Consider the following 17,802-nt stretch of genomic DNA (forward strand, 5'->3'; position numbering starts at 1 on the left):
ACATATTTTTTCATTCATGTTAGCTTAATGGACTATTGTTAGCTTTTTATTTATACCTAGCAGCTTTTTATCAAGTCAGAAAAATTAATCATTTAGAGGTCAAGGTTTCAAGTTAGCAACAGAAGAACAGAACCCAGATCTCCCACCTATCTTTCAGTCCAGTGTATATAGTGTCAACTTTCATTTTGCCAGCAAACTATTTCCTGGTTGTGACAATGGAGTAATTAATTTTATTTCAGAATTATACTAAAGATTCATGTATCTGGTGAAGTTAGGATATTATGAAGTTCTCCAATTAGTTATTCAAGTTTAGTAAAGTTGAATATAATACATATATATTAGGATCCAAATTCTCAATGAACATAATAAATTATGGAACCTTCGTAGTTGACCACCTCCCTACAATGACCACCTCTTTAAGCTGACATAATTTTCATAATCAGTCATGTAACATATGTCTATATCAGTATAGTAGGCCTAGTTCCTTATGTTGACCATCTCCCTATATTAACCAGTTTGTTACACTCCCTTGGGTGGTCAACTTATAGAGGTTCTACTTTATATCTGAAAAAAATCTGTAACAAATACAATTTAAATTCAGCATTTCAAGATTGAAATAACTCTTAGGACGTCATATGGTCTAATTCTGTTTTTAAAAAATTTACTAAACTATCCAGTTGTTACTGTTACTATTATTATCAACATTACCACAAGTGAGAAAGCTGTAGCCCAATTTAAACTATCTTTTCTGATGACACAATTTCTTTGCCTGTGTTTTGTGGGAGGTCAAGGGCAAGAGCAAATCTTCTAAATTGATACTGTAATATTATAGCCAGTGAAATCTTGTGTCATTATAATAACCGATGGATAAAATGGCAACATAGATGTATCTACTAATTTCGCACTTTTATTCATTTTTTGGATAGGAATAATACTTAATGTACAAAAAATTCTTTTCATTTAAAGTTATTTAACTAGGTCATGCGCAATAGCTCATGCCTGTAATCACAGCAGTCTGGGTGGCCGAGGTGGGTGGATGGCTTGAGCTCAGGAGGTCAAGACCAGCCTGAACAAGAGTGATACCCCATTTCTATTAAAAATAGAAAAAATACTAGCCAGGTATAGTGGAGCATGTCTGTAGTCCCAACTACCTGCGAGGCTGAGGCAAGAGGTTGTCTTAAGCCTGAGAGTTTAAAGTGGCTATAAGCTAAGAGGATGCCACAATACTCTATCCAGGGCAACAGAGTGAGACTCTGTCTCAAAAAAAAAAAGAAAGGGAAAAAAAAGATCATTTAACTCATCAATAACCTATAATCAAGAATACAAAAATTCATACTGTATAGACTTAGTTTATTCCTATATAAACTAAAAAACATATTTAAAATTAAGTGAGTTAGAAAAATAAATGTAATTCTTTATAAAACTCCTATGAATTGATGATTCATTAGACATCTTACTTGTGTATCAATAAATTGGATTTCTCATCTATATAATTCTAATATGGACATCTAGCAGACATGACACAATAGATAAATTATGACAACTTACTTGAGGCATCAGTGACTTAGCCATCATGTAAGATTCTTCAGCTTCTTTGGTTCTGTTTAAATTTTTATAAGTTCTTCCTACATTCATGTGGGCACCAATATCATCTAAAATGAAAAAAAAAACACATTTGTTGGTAAATACAGTAATCTAGTATTTAATGTAATCTACTGAGAAGATATATTTTTAGAAACAAACACACGAGGCAAAAAATTCAAAAGGAGACAACAGCTCCTCCTTTCTTTTTAAAGTTCTTCTAACGTAACTTGTTGTAACTTATGACCAACGGTATGCTACAAAATTACTTAAAGCACTGTCAGGACAGAAAATAGACACACGACATGAAGAAACTATTCCAACTGATCGAGACATAGGAAAAGAGATAAAAATGAAATGAAGAAATTTACATCATCTCTCTTCACTATATTTTACTATGCTATACTAAGACTTGCTTTCACTTTCTTAATCTCACAGCTTTGGAATTCACTTCAAATGTATGGCTCAACTCTTCAACTGAAATGGATCACTATGATTTTTAGAATCATTTCAAGTACTGTAACTAACAAATATGTGCCACAGTGGGATAGGAACAAAGAGGCTGTGAAAAAACTTTGTAATTTGTTTTTTTAAAATTTTCATGAATATGGTTCAAATGAGAGTAAAATAGAGTATCAGGATAAGAGCATGACTTAAGATGCTGTGGCCCTTCTCTCTTAAATGTCAGAGACTTATGTCTTATTTTCTGATGTGGAAAGTAAAAGCTTCAGAAAATTTATTCACAGATAGAAAAAAAGTACAGCTATGAGGACTCATCGAATAGTAGTTTTTAAAGAAGATACACTTCGAGTAAATATTTCAAAGGCTGGAATAATGATAGAAGGGAAAAGATCTTAAATCAGACAATTTTTACTCAACATGAATTTCCAACAGGACATGACAAGGTTTCAAATTATGATTACTACTTGCCTGTGACACCGATGGTTTTGCAATTGTGGAATAGTTCTCTGCCTGCAACTCCCAGGACACATAGGGGCCAAGCATATATATCTGGGGCATTCCCCTAGGAGGAGAGTAACAATCCTATGATCTTGCTACATTATGCTTAAGGCTGGTAATTGTGTGCACTGCACAAAAACTGGCAAGTGCAGGATTGATTAGAGAACTGAGGAACAATGTTGTGGGTAAGGTAGTTAAGTTTTTCTTTTTAGATGTACTGCTGAGTCTTATGGAGCCAGGAAGAGGTCAAGCAAAAAAGTGCTTTCAGGGGTCCTCAAACTACGGCCCGCAGGCCACATGAGGCGGTGTGATAGTATTTGTTTCCGTTTTGTTTTTTTTACTTCAAAATAAGATATGTGCAGTGTGCATAGGAATTTGTTCATAGTTTTTTTTTTTTTAACTATAGTCCGGCCCTCCAACGGTCTGAGGGATGGTGAATTGGCCCCCCGTTTAAAAAGTTTGGGGTTATTGTAGGACTTCCTAAAATCCATGCTAATTAATAATAAAAAATACTATAATAAAGTACCAGTGGCAATTGTCAAAAAAAAAAAAAAAAAAAAAAAAAAAAAAAACAAAAAACAAAGTTTGAGGACCCCTGTTAGGCTAACCATTCCTAATCCTGGCTGCAAATCAGTTTAATTAAAAAAAAAAAAAATTCAGATACCTTGGCCCCATCCAGCTCTACCAAAACTGAATCTTTAGAAATGGTATTTGCAAAAACATGTTTGTAAAATTCAAAGGCCAATTCTGATATAGAGCCAGGAATGAAAAATCATTGCATTACCAAGTGTATATAAAAATATACAGTACAGTGATTAGATCAGATCAATCAAATAAATCCATACATTTGTTATAGAAATTAGAAAATTATTTAGAAAAATCTAAGAATATATAAAATCTGAAAAAATAAATTATATCAAATAAATCGAAAATTTGAATGAAAGTATCGAGTTATGCCAGCTGAGTTCTTAAAATGTTACTGAAATTAGCTCCAACCAATGTCAGAAAAGAAAGAGGTTATCTATTTAGATAAATAATGATGCAAATTATTACCTACTGGAATAAAGTTTTTAGAATTATGGCAAGGAAATATTGTCATTAATGTAGACTTCAGATAGAAAAACAACTCTAATTTCTCAAAGAACAAAAATAACAATTAGATATCCTTTAGCATCAAAAGGCTACTCAATACAGCTAACATAATAAAAGATGTAATTTCTAAACACTTCTTTGTAAGTTACAAAGTTTTAAGATTCAGGAGGGAAAATAGTGTTACTTCTCAGGTAAATTTATATTTGAAAAAATGTAAGAGAAAAGGCAAGATGTAAAAATCTATGACATTTAATGACTAAAAAGCTACAAAGAATTTCAAAGAACAAGCTCATTCTTACAAATACATTATCCAAACCAACGGCATGACTTAATCAATTTACCTTTAATTCAATGTAAACGAGGACCACACAAATCTCAATGTTACTTTCTAGAACCTTAGTATTTTACTCCTCCTTTCTAGTCAAAACATCTTATTTTCACCAAGGAAACAAAAGATTAGAAGGGATCTTACCTAGCATCCTACTGCCAAAGCTATCAACTTACGTGCATGTGGGTGCATGTGTTTGTAATGCTCACACACACCTCCCTATGCACACAGGCACACACACGTCTCCTTTCCTTCCTACACGTTTTCTCTGATCAAAGGCCAACCAGTCTGGTTATACACTGCATTACATTCCCTTTCCACACTTCAGGATTTGTTCATGCTATTATCCTGCCTACCCTGCAACACATCCTACGATTGCTAATAGGAATAATCTATATGGTAAATCTCTTTCAAAGAGTTGTTTATATGAGGGTCCTTATGAAAGTTCTGAGAACATGAAAATCAAGAAATGTAAGATCTGTGTAGACAGGAACAAATTAAGCCCTCCCACCAACACCCATAAGCCAAGCAAGTTGAAACTTGCAGGGGTGAATCAGAGAGGAAGGACACTGTCCACTATGCTTCTTCAAAGTGAAATAATAGACATTATTTGTGGATGTTTTTTAAGTTTCTTGATTTTTGTGTATCTCAAAACTTTCACAATGAGACCCGTGTTTATGTTCTATTTGTACTTCCTCATTCCCAAGAAATTCATGGACAGACTTCAAGAGGTTTGTGAACTTGGAAGGGAACACACTGCATTTAAATTTTTCTTAACTTCTACTAAAAAGTTTGAATTTTCTCCAATTAGAATCACAGGTACTAAATCCTAGTAGCATCTGCAGTACTTTGACTTTACCACACACCACCAAATCACAAGCGTTTTCACATCATGTGGCAATTGTTGCAGGTGTCTTGAAATTTAGTTTACACTCACTATCCTTTTGAAATGGTAACAGTTACTAGACACCGGCTCACATGTGATCTCACTCATACTATCTATGGATGTACATGTGATGTAGCTGGTAAGTATCTGGCATGAATGGTATATCAAGTGTGTTATGAGCAATAATACTTCAGACACAAACAATATTCTCATATTGATGGCTCAGATCACCTATGTTGCTTACTAAAGGCAAGGTTTTAACTTATAAAATCAATTTCAATGTAAATTACTTTATTAGCAGACAAAAAAATGAAAACCTTACGATCTCAATTGGTAAAATAAAAGCATGTGAAAAAAAATGTGACACCTATTTGTGATAAAATTCTCAGTAAACGAAGAATTAAAAACGAGACACAACTACATGAGGGACTCTAACAAATGCACACATTATAACTGGTTGTTTGTACCCTCACATTAATCTGAAATAAAAAAGAAAAAAAGAAAGAAAGGGATGGGAACTCTACTATACTGCTGGTGTGAATGGAAAATAAAATACATTCTTTAAAAACCAATTTGGCAGTCTTTTAAAAAGTTAAACATTATATGACCAAGCCATTCCTCTCTTTGGTTTTTGACTCAAGAGAAATAGTAAAAACAATGTCCACACAGACTGGCACGTGAATGTTCATAATAGCTTTATGTGTAACAGCCTCAAACTGCAAATAATCTAAACACCCATCAACAGGTAAATGGATAAATGACTGTGGTATATCCACATGAAGGAGTACTACCGAGCCATACAAAGATATGGTTTCACAATTCAGACAATATTAATGAGTATGAAAATACGTATACAGAGTGAAAAAGCAAGGAGGAAACAGTGCATAGAGTATGATTCCATTTATATACAATTTTAGAAATAGTGCAAGTACCCTATAGTGTTTAGAAGGCATAGTTTGGCTGGAACAGGGATGAGCAGAAAGGGGTAGAGGGAAGTACTACAATGGGTTACAAGGAATTTGGGGAGCTAATGGATATTTTCATTATCTTGAGTCAGGTAATGGTTTTATGTAAGTGCATATACACAGGCCAAAATTTATTAAATAAATATTTTAAACATGTATTCTCTATTGTCAGAGAGCTATTTAAGTAAATAATTCAACCACTGCTTTCTGCTTTTTAGTATTCTTTGCATAGCCAGTGATTCTAAAAGTTATCTACATAAACTATATTCACAACACTTGTCTCTTAATCTGTCACCTCTGTCCAATGCTAACTTCCCAGACTACTGTTTCTAACTTTTCTCTTATTTTTAATAGCTTTTTATCACTTTTGTGTAAAACGTGTGTTTTACATATGTATGTGTATATGGATTTCATGTGCATACTCACTTACTTATTGTCTACGCCCTTACTTAGAATGGGAGTTCAATGAGTCAGGAAATTTGTTTCATTTAGTGGTATACCCAGCACTTAAAACAGTGCCCAAGACATGATAAATTCTTAAATACACACCTGATAAATAAATGAACCTATGGAACCATTTGCTATTCATTCTCTTTTCAAAAGCCTTTCTCCCTGAATCCTACATCTTTTATTTGACCTCCTTTCCTCGTTTCAGTGAAAACAATGCCATTAAAACTTTTATCAGTTCACATTTATTTAATATACACTTATTGGCTAGAAACTGGCCTAAGTCTTTTACAATCAGTATTTAACATAATCCATACAAAGAATAGAAATATTATTATTCTAAATTTTTATATGAAAAGCTTAGGATGACTGAATTTGATAAAAGGACCATCTGATGCCAGAATCTAAACTTTTAACTAACTACTACAATACCCGTCTCTTTTTAGCCCTATCTCTATCACTGTCTTTCCTTTTTCCAACATCTAGGCCTAATAATATAGTAAAATAACATGTCATATCATCTGTCAAATTCATCTAGGAAGAACACAGCTAAAAAAGGAGTAAGAAAAGAGGCCACTGAAAGCTATATTCTATGTTTCTAAGTTTATATACTTTGTAATAAATTCTAATTAACTGGTTTACCTGTTTCCCAGCCCTTGGCTTATTAGAAATAGCAATTTTGAAAATGTGATAGTGAAGTCATATTAAAAGAGACAGGTTTAGCAAATACCTTAAAAATACCAAAAAGTGATTATTGACAATAAAGTGGAAAATTATTTAAACACTGAGTGCCTATACCTGCAACATTCTGTGTAAGGCACAATATTCACTAACAAAACTCAACATGTACACACATACCCAAGTACACACTTAATTCAGCATTTACAACAATGCTGTAAGACAGATATTATTATCCCAATTTAGAAACAAGAAAGATGAATGCAGTGGCCTAAGGAACATCTTCTGAGTCTCAAAGTCTTTATGTGTCTGACATCAAAGATGACTTTGCTCTGCAAAAACTCTTAGAATGAATCTAAAAGACTTTAGAAAGTAATAAATTAAAATGACTGCATTTAGTGACTGCTAACTGTGTATAAGGACTCTACTAGACTATGCAGAGAGCCCAGAGATGAATCAGATACCTGGCTGCCCTAGGAAGCTCCACAGCTTAAATAAAAATTTTAAATAAATTAACATTTAAGTAAAGACAGTATAGCACTAAATAAAAAATAACAAATATAGAAAAGATATAGAAGAAACTGTAAGTGGTTTTACAGATTAAAAAAAAAATTGCTTCTAGCTAGAAAGATAGTTAAGATCTTTTAGAAGAGAAGCCATGTGAGAGGGACTGCAAAAGCTGACTAGGTTATGATGGAAGGAGGAAGGGAGAACAGAACAATTCTAGTCTCAAGTAAATATAAACATAGGTCCAGAAGTAAGCAAGCATGGGACATGTACTCCATATTCTCTGCAAGACTAAACTACATGAAGGACTGTGGGAGATAAAATTGCATTAGTTATATTTCTGCAATCTTTTCTTTACCTTTAATTGAAACTTAGCTTTGTCTTAGTCATGGTTACGCTCTAGCTCATCCAAGTGGTGACTGTGTTGTTCTTTTTTAAGAGAGGTGTTCTCCTTGATCCCTATAGCCAATTTCGGACGAATTTCTTTCCTTTTAAAAATCACTCACCTCTGAATCTGAAGTCATTAAACCTTATTATCTACCATTCCTCTTTGGTGCAGTCACTGATCCCTGTACCATAGTTCCTGGTTGCCCATTTCTCTCTCCAACATCACATTTGTCAAAATTCTCAAACACTTCAAAATTCACATTCATTAATCTAATACTGTGGCCTTGAGGTACTTTCAATGACTCCCTCCTACCTTAACTAGTTAGTTCAATGGCCATACTTACTAGAAAAAATTGGGGTAGTGCTCAACACTTTGTACCTCTAAGTATATTTGGCAATGGGGGTAATTTCTTTTTTGGTTGCCACTCTGAATGGAAAGTAATGACGATATTTGATAGACCACAGCCACATTGGGTATGCATCCTGTCATAGATATTATTATCCCAACTGTAATTATAATACAGTTCTGCACACTAAAAAAGCCAATTGCATTTCTATTGAAAAATTATTGCTGCTCTAGCTACACAAAGAATTGTGGATTAACTATCACCTGGGAGCTCTTCAGAAATGCAGAATTTCAGGCCCTACTTTAAACTCACACTAGAATACACACAAGGGGGCAAGAGTAGAGCACTGAGTGGCACAAGAGGAGTGTCATTCAATCTCAAGTAGATACCAAATTAAGAAGTCTATCAGAACGAGGCAGCAATCCAATAAAGCTAGGCAATGGATAGTAAAGAAAGCCAAAGGAAGATTTCTAGGTAATTTAAATGCACATTAATCTCTAACATTTCCTTCTTCTTACTCTGTACTGATGATTTTACTTTCTATTTCACTGAAAAAACAGATGCACATAAAAGACAACTTTCAGAAGTTTTCTCTGCATCAATTACTCATCTACCTATATCCACATCACTATACTATGCTTTCCCTGTTACCACAGTCCTGCGATTAAAAAACGTTTAACTCTCAGTCCTGTGATTAAAAGAAGTCCTCAGCCTGTTTACCAGATCCTATCTATCTCATCTATTCAAGGACATAGATCCAGTAATTCTCCCCTCCACCTACACTGATTATATTAGCCCCAGACACTTTTTGTTTCTCCCATTTGAAAACAAAAAAATTGCCCTACCATCCTTTCATCTTCTCTTGACACCAAACCCAGTGCCACCACCATTTCTTATCAATACCCTTTAACAGAGTTTTCTATACTAATTGTCTTTAATTCTTCTTCTTCTGCTCTCTTAAATTACTCCTATCAGGCTTTTGCACTCACCACTCCACTAAAATTGTCCACCTAACAACTCCATGTTAAAAAAAAAAAAATTCCTTAAACATCTGATATAAATGGTTCTTACGTATAACCCTAGACAAAATAAGGGGTATGACACACTAGTATGGAAATCATTTGGAATAAAGCTCAAAAATAAACTCAAACTTATTTTCCCCAAATATAGTTTTTTAAGAAAGCAAACTATTCATCAATTTATTAATTAATATGCTTACCTGGCTGAACGTGGGTAGCCTGTAAGAAGTATTTTAAAGCTTTCTCAAAATCCTTTTCATTTTCCAGAGCATGACCCACATTATTCCATAGTTTGGCATTATTTCTATTTACCTTAAATGCAAGTACAGACAATAAGAAGTTATAATTTAAAAAATATGACTAGTTTACATAGACATTTATTTGTTATATTTTAGAATGAAATGTTCCAAGGAGATGTCTTCGGGGGATGAAGAAGGAGCCAAATATAGACTGCTTTACCAAATTAACTTTCTACCCTATCTCCAAAAGGCAACATACTAAACCCACAGCAGTGTGATTTTACCCACTTTACATATTAAAATTTTACTAAAAAATTTTTTGAACAAAACATAGTGCTGTGTGAAAACTTCAGCTCTCATATTTGTATTCTTAGAAGAAACACAGGTAGGTACTGGAACATAAGTATATGATTAAACATTGTACTGATGACTTACTTTTAGGTTTGACATATTTAAAGCTATTCACATAGTCTTTTATGGCAATGGAAACCCTGAGATTAAAGTTCTTAGCCAATCTATGTATCCTGAATTCACAGATTAGCAGGCTATTCTTTTAGGTACAGGATAGCACTAAGCTAAGGGACTAGTTGCAGTGTTTTGGGCTATAGGTTTCAACCACTGTCTGGGAGTGAGCACAGGCAAAATTCCTGACAATTACAAAGCTCCCCTGGTATCCTTATTAACCCCAGGACTGTGGGTTAATAAGCATGGCAATGAGGTCTCACTTGTCCACAGAATTCTGAGCAGGGGGCAAGAGTAGAGCACTGAGTGGCACTAGAGGATAGTCATTCAATCTCGAGTAGATACCAAATTAAGAAGTCTATCAGAACGAGGCAGCAATCCAATAAAGCTAGGCAATGGACAGTAAAGAAAGCCAAAGGAAGCAAAAATTTAGACACTGGAAGAGGAGTATTGGTAAGGGAGAGCCCAAAAGTATCTTTGTTGATAACTTTTATAGAAAACAATTTGCATTTTTTAAAACCCTTTTTTTCTGAATTACATTGTCCATTCTATAGAAATGCTAACTTTTTCTTTTCTGCCAAGTTCCTATCTTTCTCACAGTACTGTAACCATTGTTATATTCTACATAGCAGGGTGACACTTTTTGCTGTATATTTTATTGAATTGAAGATGCCACCAATATAAGACTCACCATTACCTTATATGCCATTAAGAAAGAAAAAAGGGAACAATAATTGTCAGATGACTTTTCTCTACGAGACTTTTGATTTCAGAAATGTTACAGGTAAAAATATTAATATTATATTAAATATAGAAAAGTAAAACATATGCCCCTTAAGAACCAATGGAATATAATATTCTAATTTAAACAGTTTATCATTTGAGCTTTTAATCGTATAGCATTTAGGGACTTATTCACAAATGCTTGGGACATACAGCTAAGTACTGTTTGAAGCATTTGACTACAGCATGTATTACATAAAAAGCAAATTATTGTCATTAACCTTTTGGTAAAGTATTTAATACTGAGTTAAATTATCTAAGTAAAGTTAGAACAGCTTAGAAATAGCTACAGGAAATCACTGATGACATGGTCTTCTGTCATTCTGAACAATACTTTACCTTCAAGGCTGACATAAACAATGTATATTCAGACTCCCAATCCCAATTTCTGTGGAGTGTTTTCAAGGCATGGGTGAGTATCACCACAGACAGACAAACCCAGGACAGCTTTTTAAAAATACTGTTTAAGAGAAAAAAGTAAAACAAAAGAAAAATTTGTATTACCAAAAGTATTTTACCTGGTAAAACTGAAGTACTAAATATGTTAAATGTTCCCAAAGTACCATGTCTGAATTTATCCTAATTCATTCTAATGATCATCCAATTTTTGAGAAAATACCAAAAAATTAAACATTGTGAATTTGATCTTCCAATTCAGCCTTCAGTTACATTATATATACAAATATTTCCCTCTATTTCAAAAGCTTTGTTCAGATTAAATGTCAAAAAAATTGAGGAAATCAGTTTTTAACTGTGACTTCTTACACAGGAATTTAGTCTTTGTGCCTACAATTTAAGTATTCTCAATTGAGTTTACAAATGGTTAGCCTATCACTGGCTCTATTATAAAATGTTTTTGCCTACTGTTTATACTTTAGACTATGATACTCTTGGAAGAATTTTGCATTTAGAGTTAGAATTTTTTTATTAAAAGGCAAAACAAAATTCTTTATAAAACAGATCCAAATTAACTTTATAACTTTAAGCCTACTGAGACTTAATTCTTCATTTAGAAAAAGGCAATTATACTACAATAATCTTTACGATCTCATTAGCATTAATACCATCTTAGTCTATGTTTTTGCTCCTATAACATGGTTCAATTTCTTTCATTTTGACAGATCCACTTAACCAGAGTATGGATCAGAAAGAAAATGGTAACTGGAAATAATGCAAATTTGAATCAAGACTGTTTACTAGCTATGTGACCTTGGGTAATTTAGATAACATCTCCAATTTTGATAGTATATCAAAATTAAATCAGAAAACAAATCTGAAGTATCTATCATGTCACCTGGCATATGACAGGCACTCAAAAATTGGTAGTGATTATAATTTGATATATGAGTAGAAGGTAAGAGAAAAGATTTGGTAGTTTGGAAGTGATAATTGTAGACATGGAGTAGGTCATCTACAGAGCATATTTAGTGTGAAAAAATGGCTGTAAAACTGAGAAATATAAATACTCAAAGAGCAGGTACAACAAGAAGAATCTGTGCAGAAATGAAGAGATAGATATGGAAGATAATCTGGAGAAACACATTTTATTTATTTATTGTTTTTTGAGACAGAGACTCATTTTGTTAACCTGGTAGAGTACCGTTGTATCATAGCTCACAGCAATCTCAAACTCCTGGCATCAAGCCATCCTCTTGCTCCAGCCTCCTGAGTAGCTGGGACTACAGGTGCCTGTGCCACAATACCTGGTTATTTTTTGCTTTTGCTCAGGCTGGTCTTAAAACTCAGGAGCTGAAGCAATCTACTGGCCTCAGCCTCCCAGAGTGCTAGGATCACAGGAGTGAGCTACTGTGCCCTGCCCAGGAAAAAGACATTTTAAAGCTACTAGAGAAATACATTTTAAGAAAAAGTGTTGACTGAATTTGGCTATAAGGAAGCAATTTGTTACATTTGTTAACAGAGTGATATAGAGAAAAGTCAGAATTCTGTGGGTTAAGGAGTGACTGGAAAATGAGAAAGTGATCATTTCCTTTGCAAGTTGCAAACCCAAATTTAATATTATTACATTAGTATTGCTAGACCATAGCAATTTGTTTGATTTGATAATTTTAGTACCATAGCATATGTATACAAAGAGATAATACATATCACAATTATAGTTTCTAAGCACATATATGGTGTGAAGATGCTGTTCCTTAACTGTTAGAGAAAACTTGGACACAAGATTAAGATGAAGGTAGTGATAACAGCAAGAATTTACAGATTGTTTACTATATACATTTTACATATACTAATTAGCTCAATATGACTCACTTAATAGGATGACTATTATTTTAGTTCATTGCATACGAAAGTGGCAATGGTCACTTGCAACTTTAGTCTCAACTAATATCTGTTTTCATTTGTTTTTGACTCAGTTTGTTCTGTCTCAGGCTGTAAAACAAAGTTATATAAATATGGGGAAAAATACAGGATGAGTAGGTGCTGTGGAGCTCTCCTTACGTGACTTTAAGACAAAAGAGGAGAATATGAAGAAGAAAACCCAAACATACCAAAGTATGATTTATAAAAAAAATTAAAAATAAAGTATGACTTACAAAACTGAACTAAATACAGATTTCAAATATCTGAATGTTTCATACTTAATTCTATATAGTTAGTATGCATTAAATAAACTAACACTTTAATTCACCTTTTGTTTGATATTTTCTGCCATCCATGGGCTACCAAAATACAAAACCCCATGCTAGGAACATATAATACTCGCTCGGCAACAACAAATCCAACTGGAAAAAAAAGGTTTGAGGCAGGAATAAATGGTAATGCCATTAAACAAAGTGCCTAAAAAGAAAAAGAAGATAGTTATTTAATTAAAAAATACATAAATGCTTATCACTCAAATCCATGTATTTAATAATTTAATTTGAATAATGTACTAGTGGATTATTTAGTGACTCAGTTTGTTAATATTATTATAGAATATTCATTTAAACATAAAGAAGGCAACTTAGGAATGATAACAACAAATAATGAGGATGTATATAAGCAAGATGAGATGGAAGTCTTCCAGAATTCTAGAACTTAAAGAGGATATCTATAGTGTGCTTTGAAAACATGATTCCTAGGTATGCTTAGGAATGATTTCTTTTTGAAATGACAATATGAACTACTATAGCATTTTAAGTTTTAAAAGCATAATCAGTTATACTTCACTGGTTCTCTGTGGAGAATATGCTTGCATAGTAAAATATACAAACTTTAATTAATAAAGGTAAATATTTACATCTTTAAGCAAAAATTGAATAACAAAGGTTTATCCAGTTAAATAAGAAATATTTTTTGAAATTATATCTAAAATAACACACTCAAACAAGTCACTGTAAGAAACAAATAACATGGGCAGCGCCCGTGGCTCAGTGAGCAGGGCGCTGGCCCCGTATACCGAGGGTGGTGGGTTCAAGCCCAGCCCCGGCCAAACTGCAACCAAAAAATAGCCGGCGCTGTGGCGGGCGCCTGTAGTCCCAGCTACTCGGGAGGCTGAGGCAAGAGAATCGCTTAAGCCCAGGAGTTGGAGGTTGCTGTGAGCTGTGTGAGGCCATGGCACTCTACTGAGGGCCATAAAGTGAGACTCTGTCTCTACAAAAAAAAAAAGAAACAAATAACATGATTAAAAAAATGGGTAGGCGGCACCTGTGGCTCAGTGAGTAGGGCGCCGGTCCCATATGTCAAGGGTGGTGGGTTCAACCCAGCCCCAGCCAAAGCACAACAAAAAATAGCCGGGCGTTGTGGTGGTGCCTGTAGCCCCAGCTATTTGGAAGGCTGAGGCAAGAGAATCGCCTAAGCCCAAGAGTTAGAGGTTGCTGTGATCTGTGACGCCATGGCACGCGCCACTCTACCAAGGGCAATTAAGTGAGACTGTCTCTAAAAAACAAACAAAAATGGGTAAAGGATATAAACAGGTATTTCTCAACAAGGGACATACAAATAGCCAACAGTAGTGTGAAAAAAAAAAAGGCTATTAAAAAGACAAAATATAACAAATGCTGGCAAGAATGTGGAGATAAAGGAACTCTTCCACCTGGTTGTTGGCGATTGCACAGCTATTACGGGAAACAGTACAGAATTAAAAAACTAAACATAGAACCCCCATGATCCATCATTGTCATTAGTGGGCATACATCTATTTAAAGGAAATGTAATCAACATGTTGAAGAGAGACCTGCATTCCAAGTTCACTGAAGCATTATTCAATTCACAATAGCTAAGATAAGGAACTAAAATCTAAGTGTCTACCAATGAACGATTAAATAAAGAAAATGTATTATATGTACACACCAGAATACTATTCAACTTTACAAAAGAAGGAAATCCTTTCATTTGCAGCGTGTATAAACCTGGTAGACATGCTAAGTGAAATAAGCCAGGCACAGAAAGATAAATACAGCATGATTTCACTTCCATGTAGAATCTAAAAAAGTTCAACTCATATTAGGTAAAGAGTAGAATGGTAGGTAAGTTAAGGGAAGGGAAGATGGGGATATACTAGTCAAAAGAGTCAAAATTTCCATCAGATAAAAGGAATAAAAAATAAACAAAATGTTTGCAAATCTGACTTATGTGCATGGGGTAAAAATAAAATGACAGGGGAAGATGTTAGTAAGTTTTTCAACAAAATTACAAAGGTTGGAAAATAGACAATCATGTCAGTTTTATAATTTTACTAATATAAGAAACCACATAGTATCAACTGGAGGAGTGAAATAAGGTGTGTTCAGACAAGACAGCAGGTTATTGACTCTATACCACAGCATTCACATGGATTTAGCTAGAGGCTTAGTACATGTACAAAAGTAAAACTATCTCCCTCCCTTAAATCAACAGTGTTTTATTCTGTAAAGAATTTCTAAAATTATAACACTGTACACTGAAATAAAATATCACAAAAATATTTAGATTCCTTACTATTTTGAAAATGGGATGACATGTGGTTTCCATATCACAAAGCCACAAATAATAACCACACAGAAAGGTTGTGGAAGGAAATAAGTTTGGTGATCATTAGGCCATCTGTTTCTATGTTCTACCCAATTGAATAAGCTAATCCTTCAGTTTCAGAAGTTTAGACTCTTCAAATGGGTTGAGGGGAGAGAATCATCTTTTTAAATTATACTTTCTTAGGAAAATAATAGATGTAGAGATGTATATACGTTGAAAAAAAATATTGCCTCCATAAATGTTCACCTATGTTATGAGATAATGAAACTGAGGAAGACCACTACCATCAAATGACTTAGTATGATACCAGTATTCTGTCTGAAATTTTACTGTTTTTTAAAAAATAAAAATGGTAAAAAATAAATTAAGAGTGCGTATAATTCACTTTCTATTCCCAGAAATGCTTAACAGAAATAACTACCTACACGTGAAACAGATAAAGACATGTTCCTAAATCTGCAGTTCTTTTAAAAATAAAAAAATCCCATAGTAAATCATGGCTGCTCTAAAGCAATTTCATTTGAAGCAATTAAAAATGTTAAGTTCATTCAAAGTTGTATCACAGACTGATGCATAAACTACACAAAGACAGAAAAATAGTATTTTAGGAAAAATCTGTTTGTTCTGGGATAAGGCATGTCTCTAAGGAATAACTTACAGGTAATATGATCCCTAGTAAAGTATGACAACCTAGCTAACTACCACTAACTTATCATTTTCTTCCTCCAGGAATGTAAATGGTTTTTAAAAGAAAAGACGCTAGTGGAAAGAAAAAGTTTGAGACAAATCTGTTTTACTTCTTATTTCTTACATAAGGTAACTACTTGATTACTTTGAAACTCTATTTCTTTATAAAGAGTAATAACTACTTACATTATGTTAAGATATAAATGGCATCCTACCTAATAATTGCTTAATGTATATCTGTCTTTGCTCTACTTATGCTTTCCAGAGATCTTCAGAAAATACTACCATAAAAAAGTAATATGTTTAAGACTATAGTTAAAGCAGAGTTATGCTCAAGGTCATAACTGTTCTTTTTTTATATACATAAAATAATGTATGTAAATCTGTTTATTTCATTATTTTTTACCCAGTTTATATTATATACACCATTATTTAACTTGATGAAACTTTAATTCTCTTACCTCTCCTTTCTGAAAATCTTCTTTCAGCAGAACTCCAGCTTTGGATGTATTCTATCATTTATCTATTTTATCTGTATTTACCAAAGTAGCAATGTGCTGGTAGACAAAGTCCCAAAGCCAAATAGAGTAATATAATAAATGCATGATTACCAAGTTCAAACTGACACTTAAGACTGATTAGGACTTCTAGGTTTCTCAGGTAGGTTTGATCCATGATTGTTTTCAATCTTGACTACTTTTTTCAAACTTCTGACCTGTATCACTTTCAGCAGGCAAACATACTTCCTAATATACGAAGTTCAAGCCATAAAACAAGAATTCCTTCAATTCCCCCTACCAACATCCACATTCATTTCATTTCCCTTCTTCTTGTAACATTAAGAGTCTCTTCAACCTCAGGGCAAACAAACTTGTGCTCCGTATCCACCGTTCCTCACAAACCAAAAATTATCTCTTCTCTCATTTATTCCATCACTTTCTTATCAATTATCTTCTCCCTACCTACATTTAAACATGCTCTTGCATCTCCAACCTTAAAAATCTTCTCTTTTGTCAATGTATCTTTGGCCTACCTTCCTCATTAATATTGCTCAGGCATAAAACAAGTTCCCACAATCTTAGGAAAACATTTTTGTAGCCATAGTAACAAGTAGCTAAGTAGTTTTAAACTCACTTAACCAATTCACATTTCAACTTAATAAATTCATTTTTGCAAGCCAACCTATTAATGATATACTTTTGTTTCTAAAAGCCAGCCAATTCATACTTTGATAAAAATGCTTCTAAATGCTAATTTATCCTCTCCCTGACATCAACTCCCTTCTACCTTTGAACGTCCATCAATTTTAGATCCCCATGCTTTCCCCAAGCTCTACATAAGGTCAGCCATCTGTTACACTTGAAGCCAGTGGCTAACCAGCCAGCCATCTGTTAGGGAAGAAATAAATTCAAGTTCATCTCATCTTCTGAAATAACTAAATTGTCCCTATAGGTTATTTACATTAGCTCTCTGCATTTTCT

At 33.7% G+C, this 17,802-nt stretch overlaps 1 protein-coding gene across 4 annotated transcripts in view; it reads right to left on the reverse strand.

Annotated features, from left to right (window-relative positions):
* The window catches only part of TMTC3 (transmembrane O-mannosyltransferase targeting cadherins 3), a 52,962-nt gene that overhangs the window by 10,871 nt on the left and 24,289 nt on the right, over window positions 1-17,802 (reverse strand). For all 4 annotated transcript variants that reach the window (XM_053585593.1, XM_053585590.1, XM_053585594.1 and 1 more), the window contains exons 8-11: window positions 13,332-13,480; window positions 11,021-11,141; window positions 9,398-9,509; window positions 1,549-1,652 (exon numbers count right to left, since the gene is read on the reverse strand). In XM_053585593.1, the coding sequence (XP_053441568.1) occupies window positions 1,549-1,652; window positions 9,398-9,509; window positions 11,021-11,141; window positions 13,332-13,480 (486 nt within the window). The remainder of the gene's footprint in view (window positions 1-1,548; window positions 1,653-9,397; window positions 9,510-11,020; window positions 11,142-13,331; window positions 13,481-17,802) is intronic.

This window comes from Nycticebus coucang, chromosome 3, assembly GCF_027406575.1.
Source record: "Nycticebus coucang isolate mNycCou1 chromosome 3, mNycCou1.pri, whole genome shotgun sequence".
Taxonomy (NCBI): Eukaryota; Metazoa; Chordata; class Mammalia; order Primates; family Lorisidae; genus Nycticebus; species Nycticebus coucang.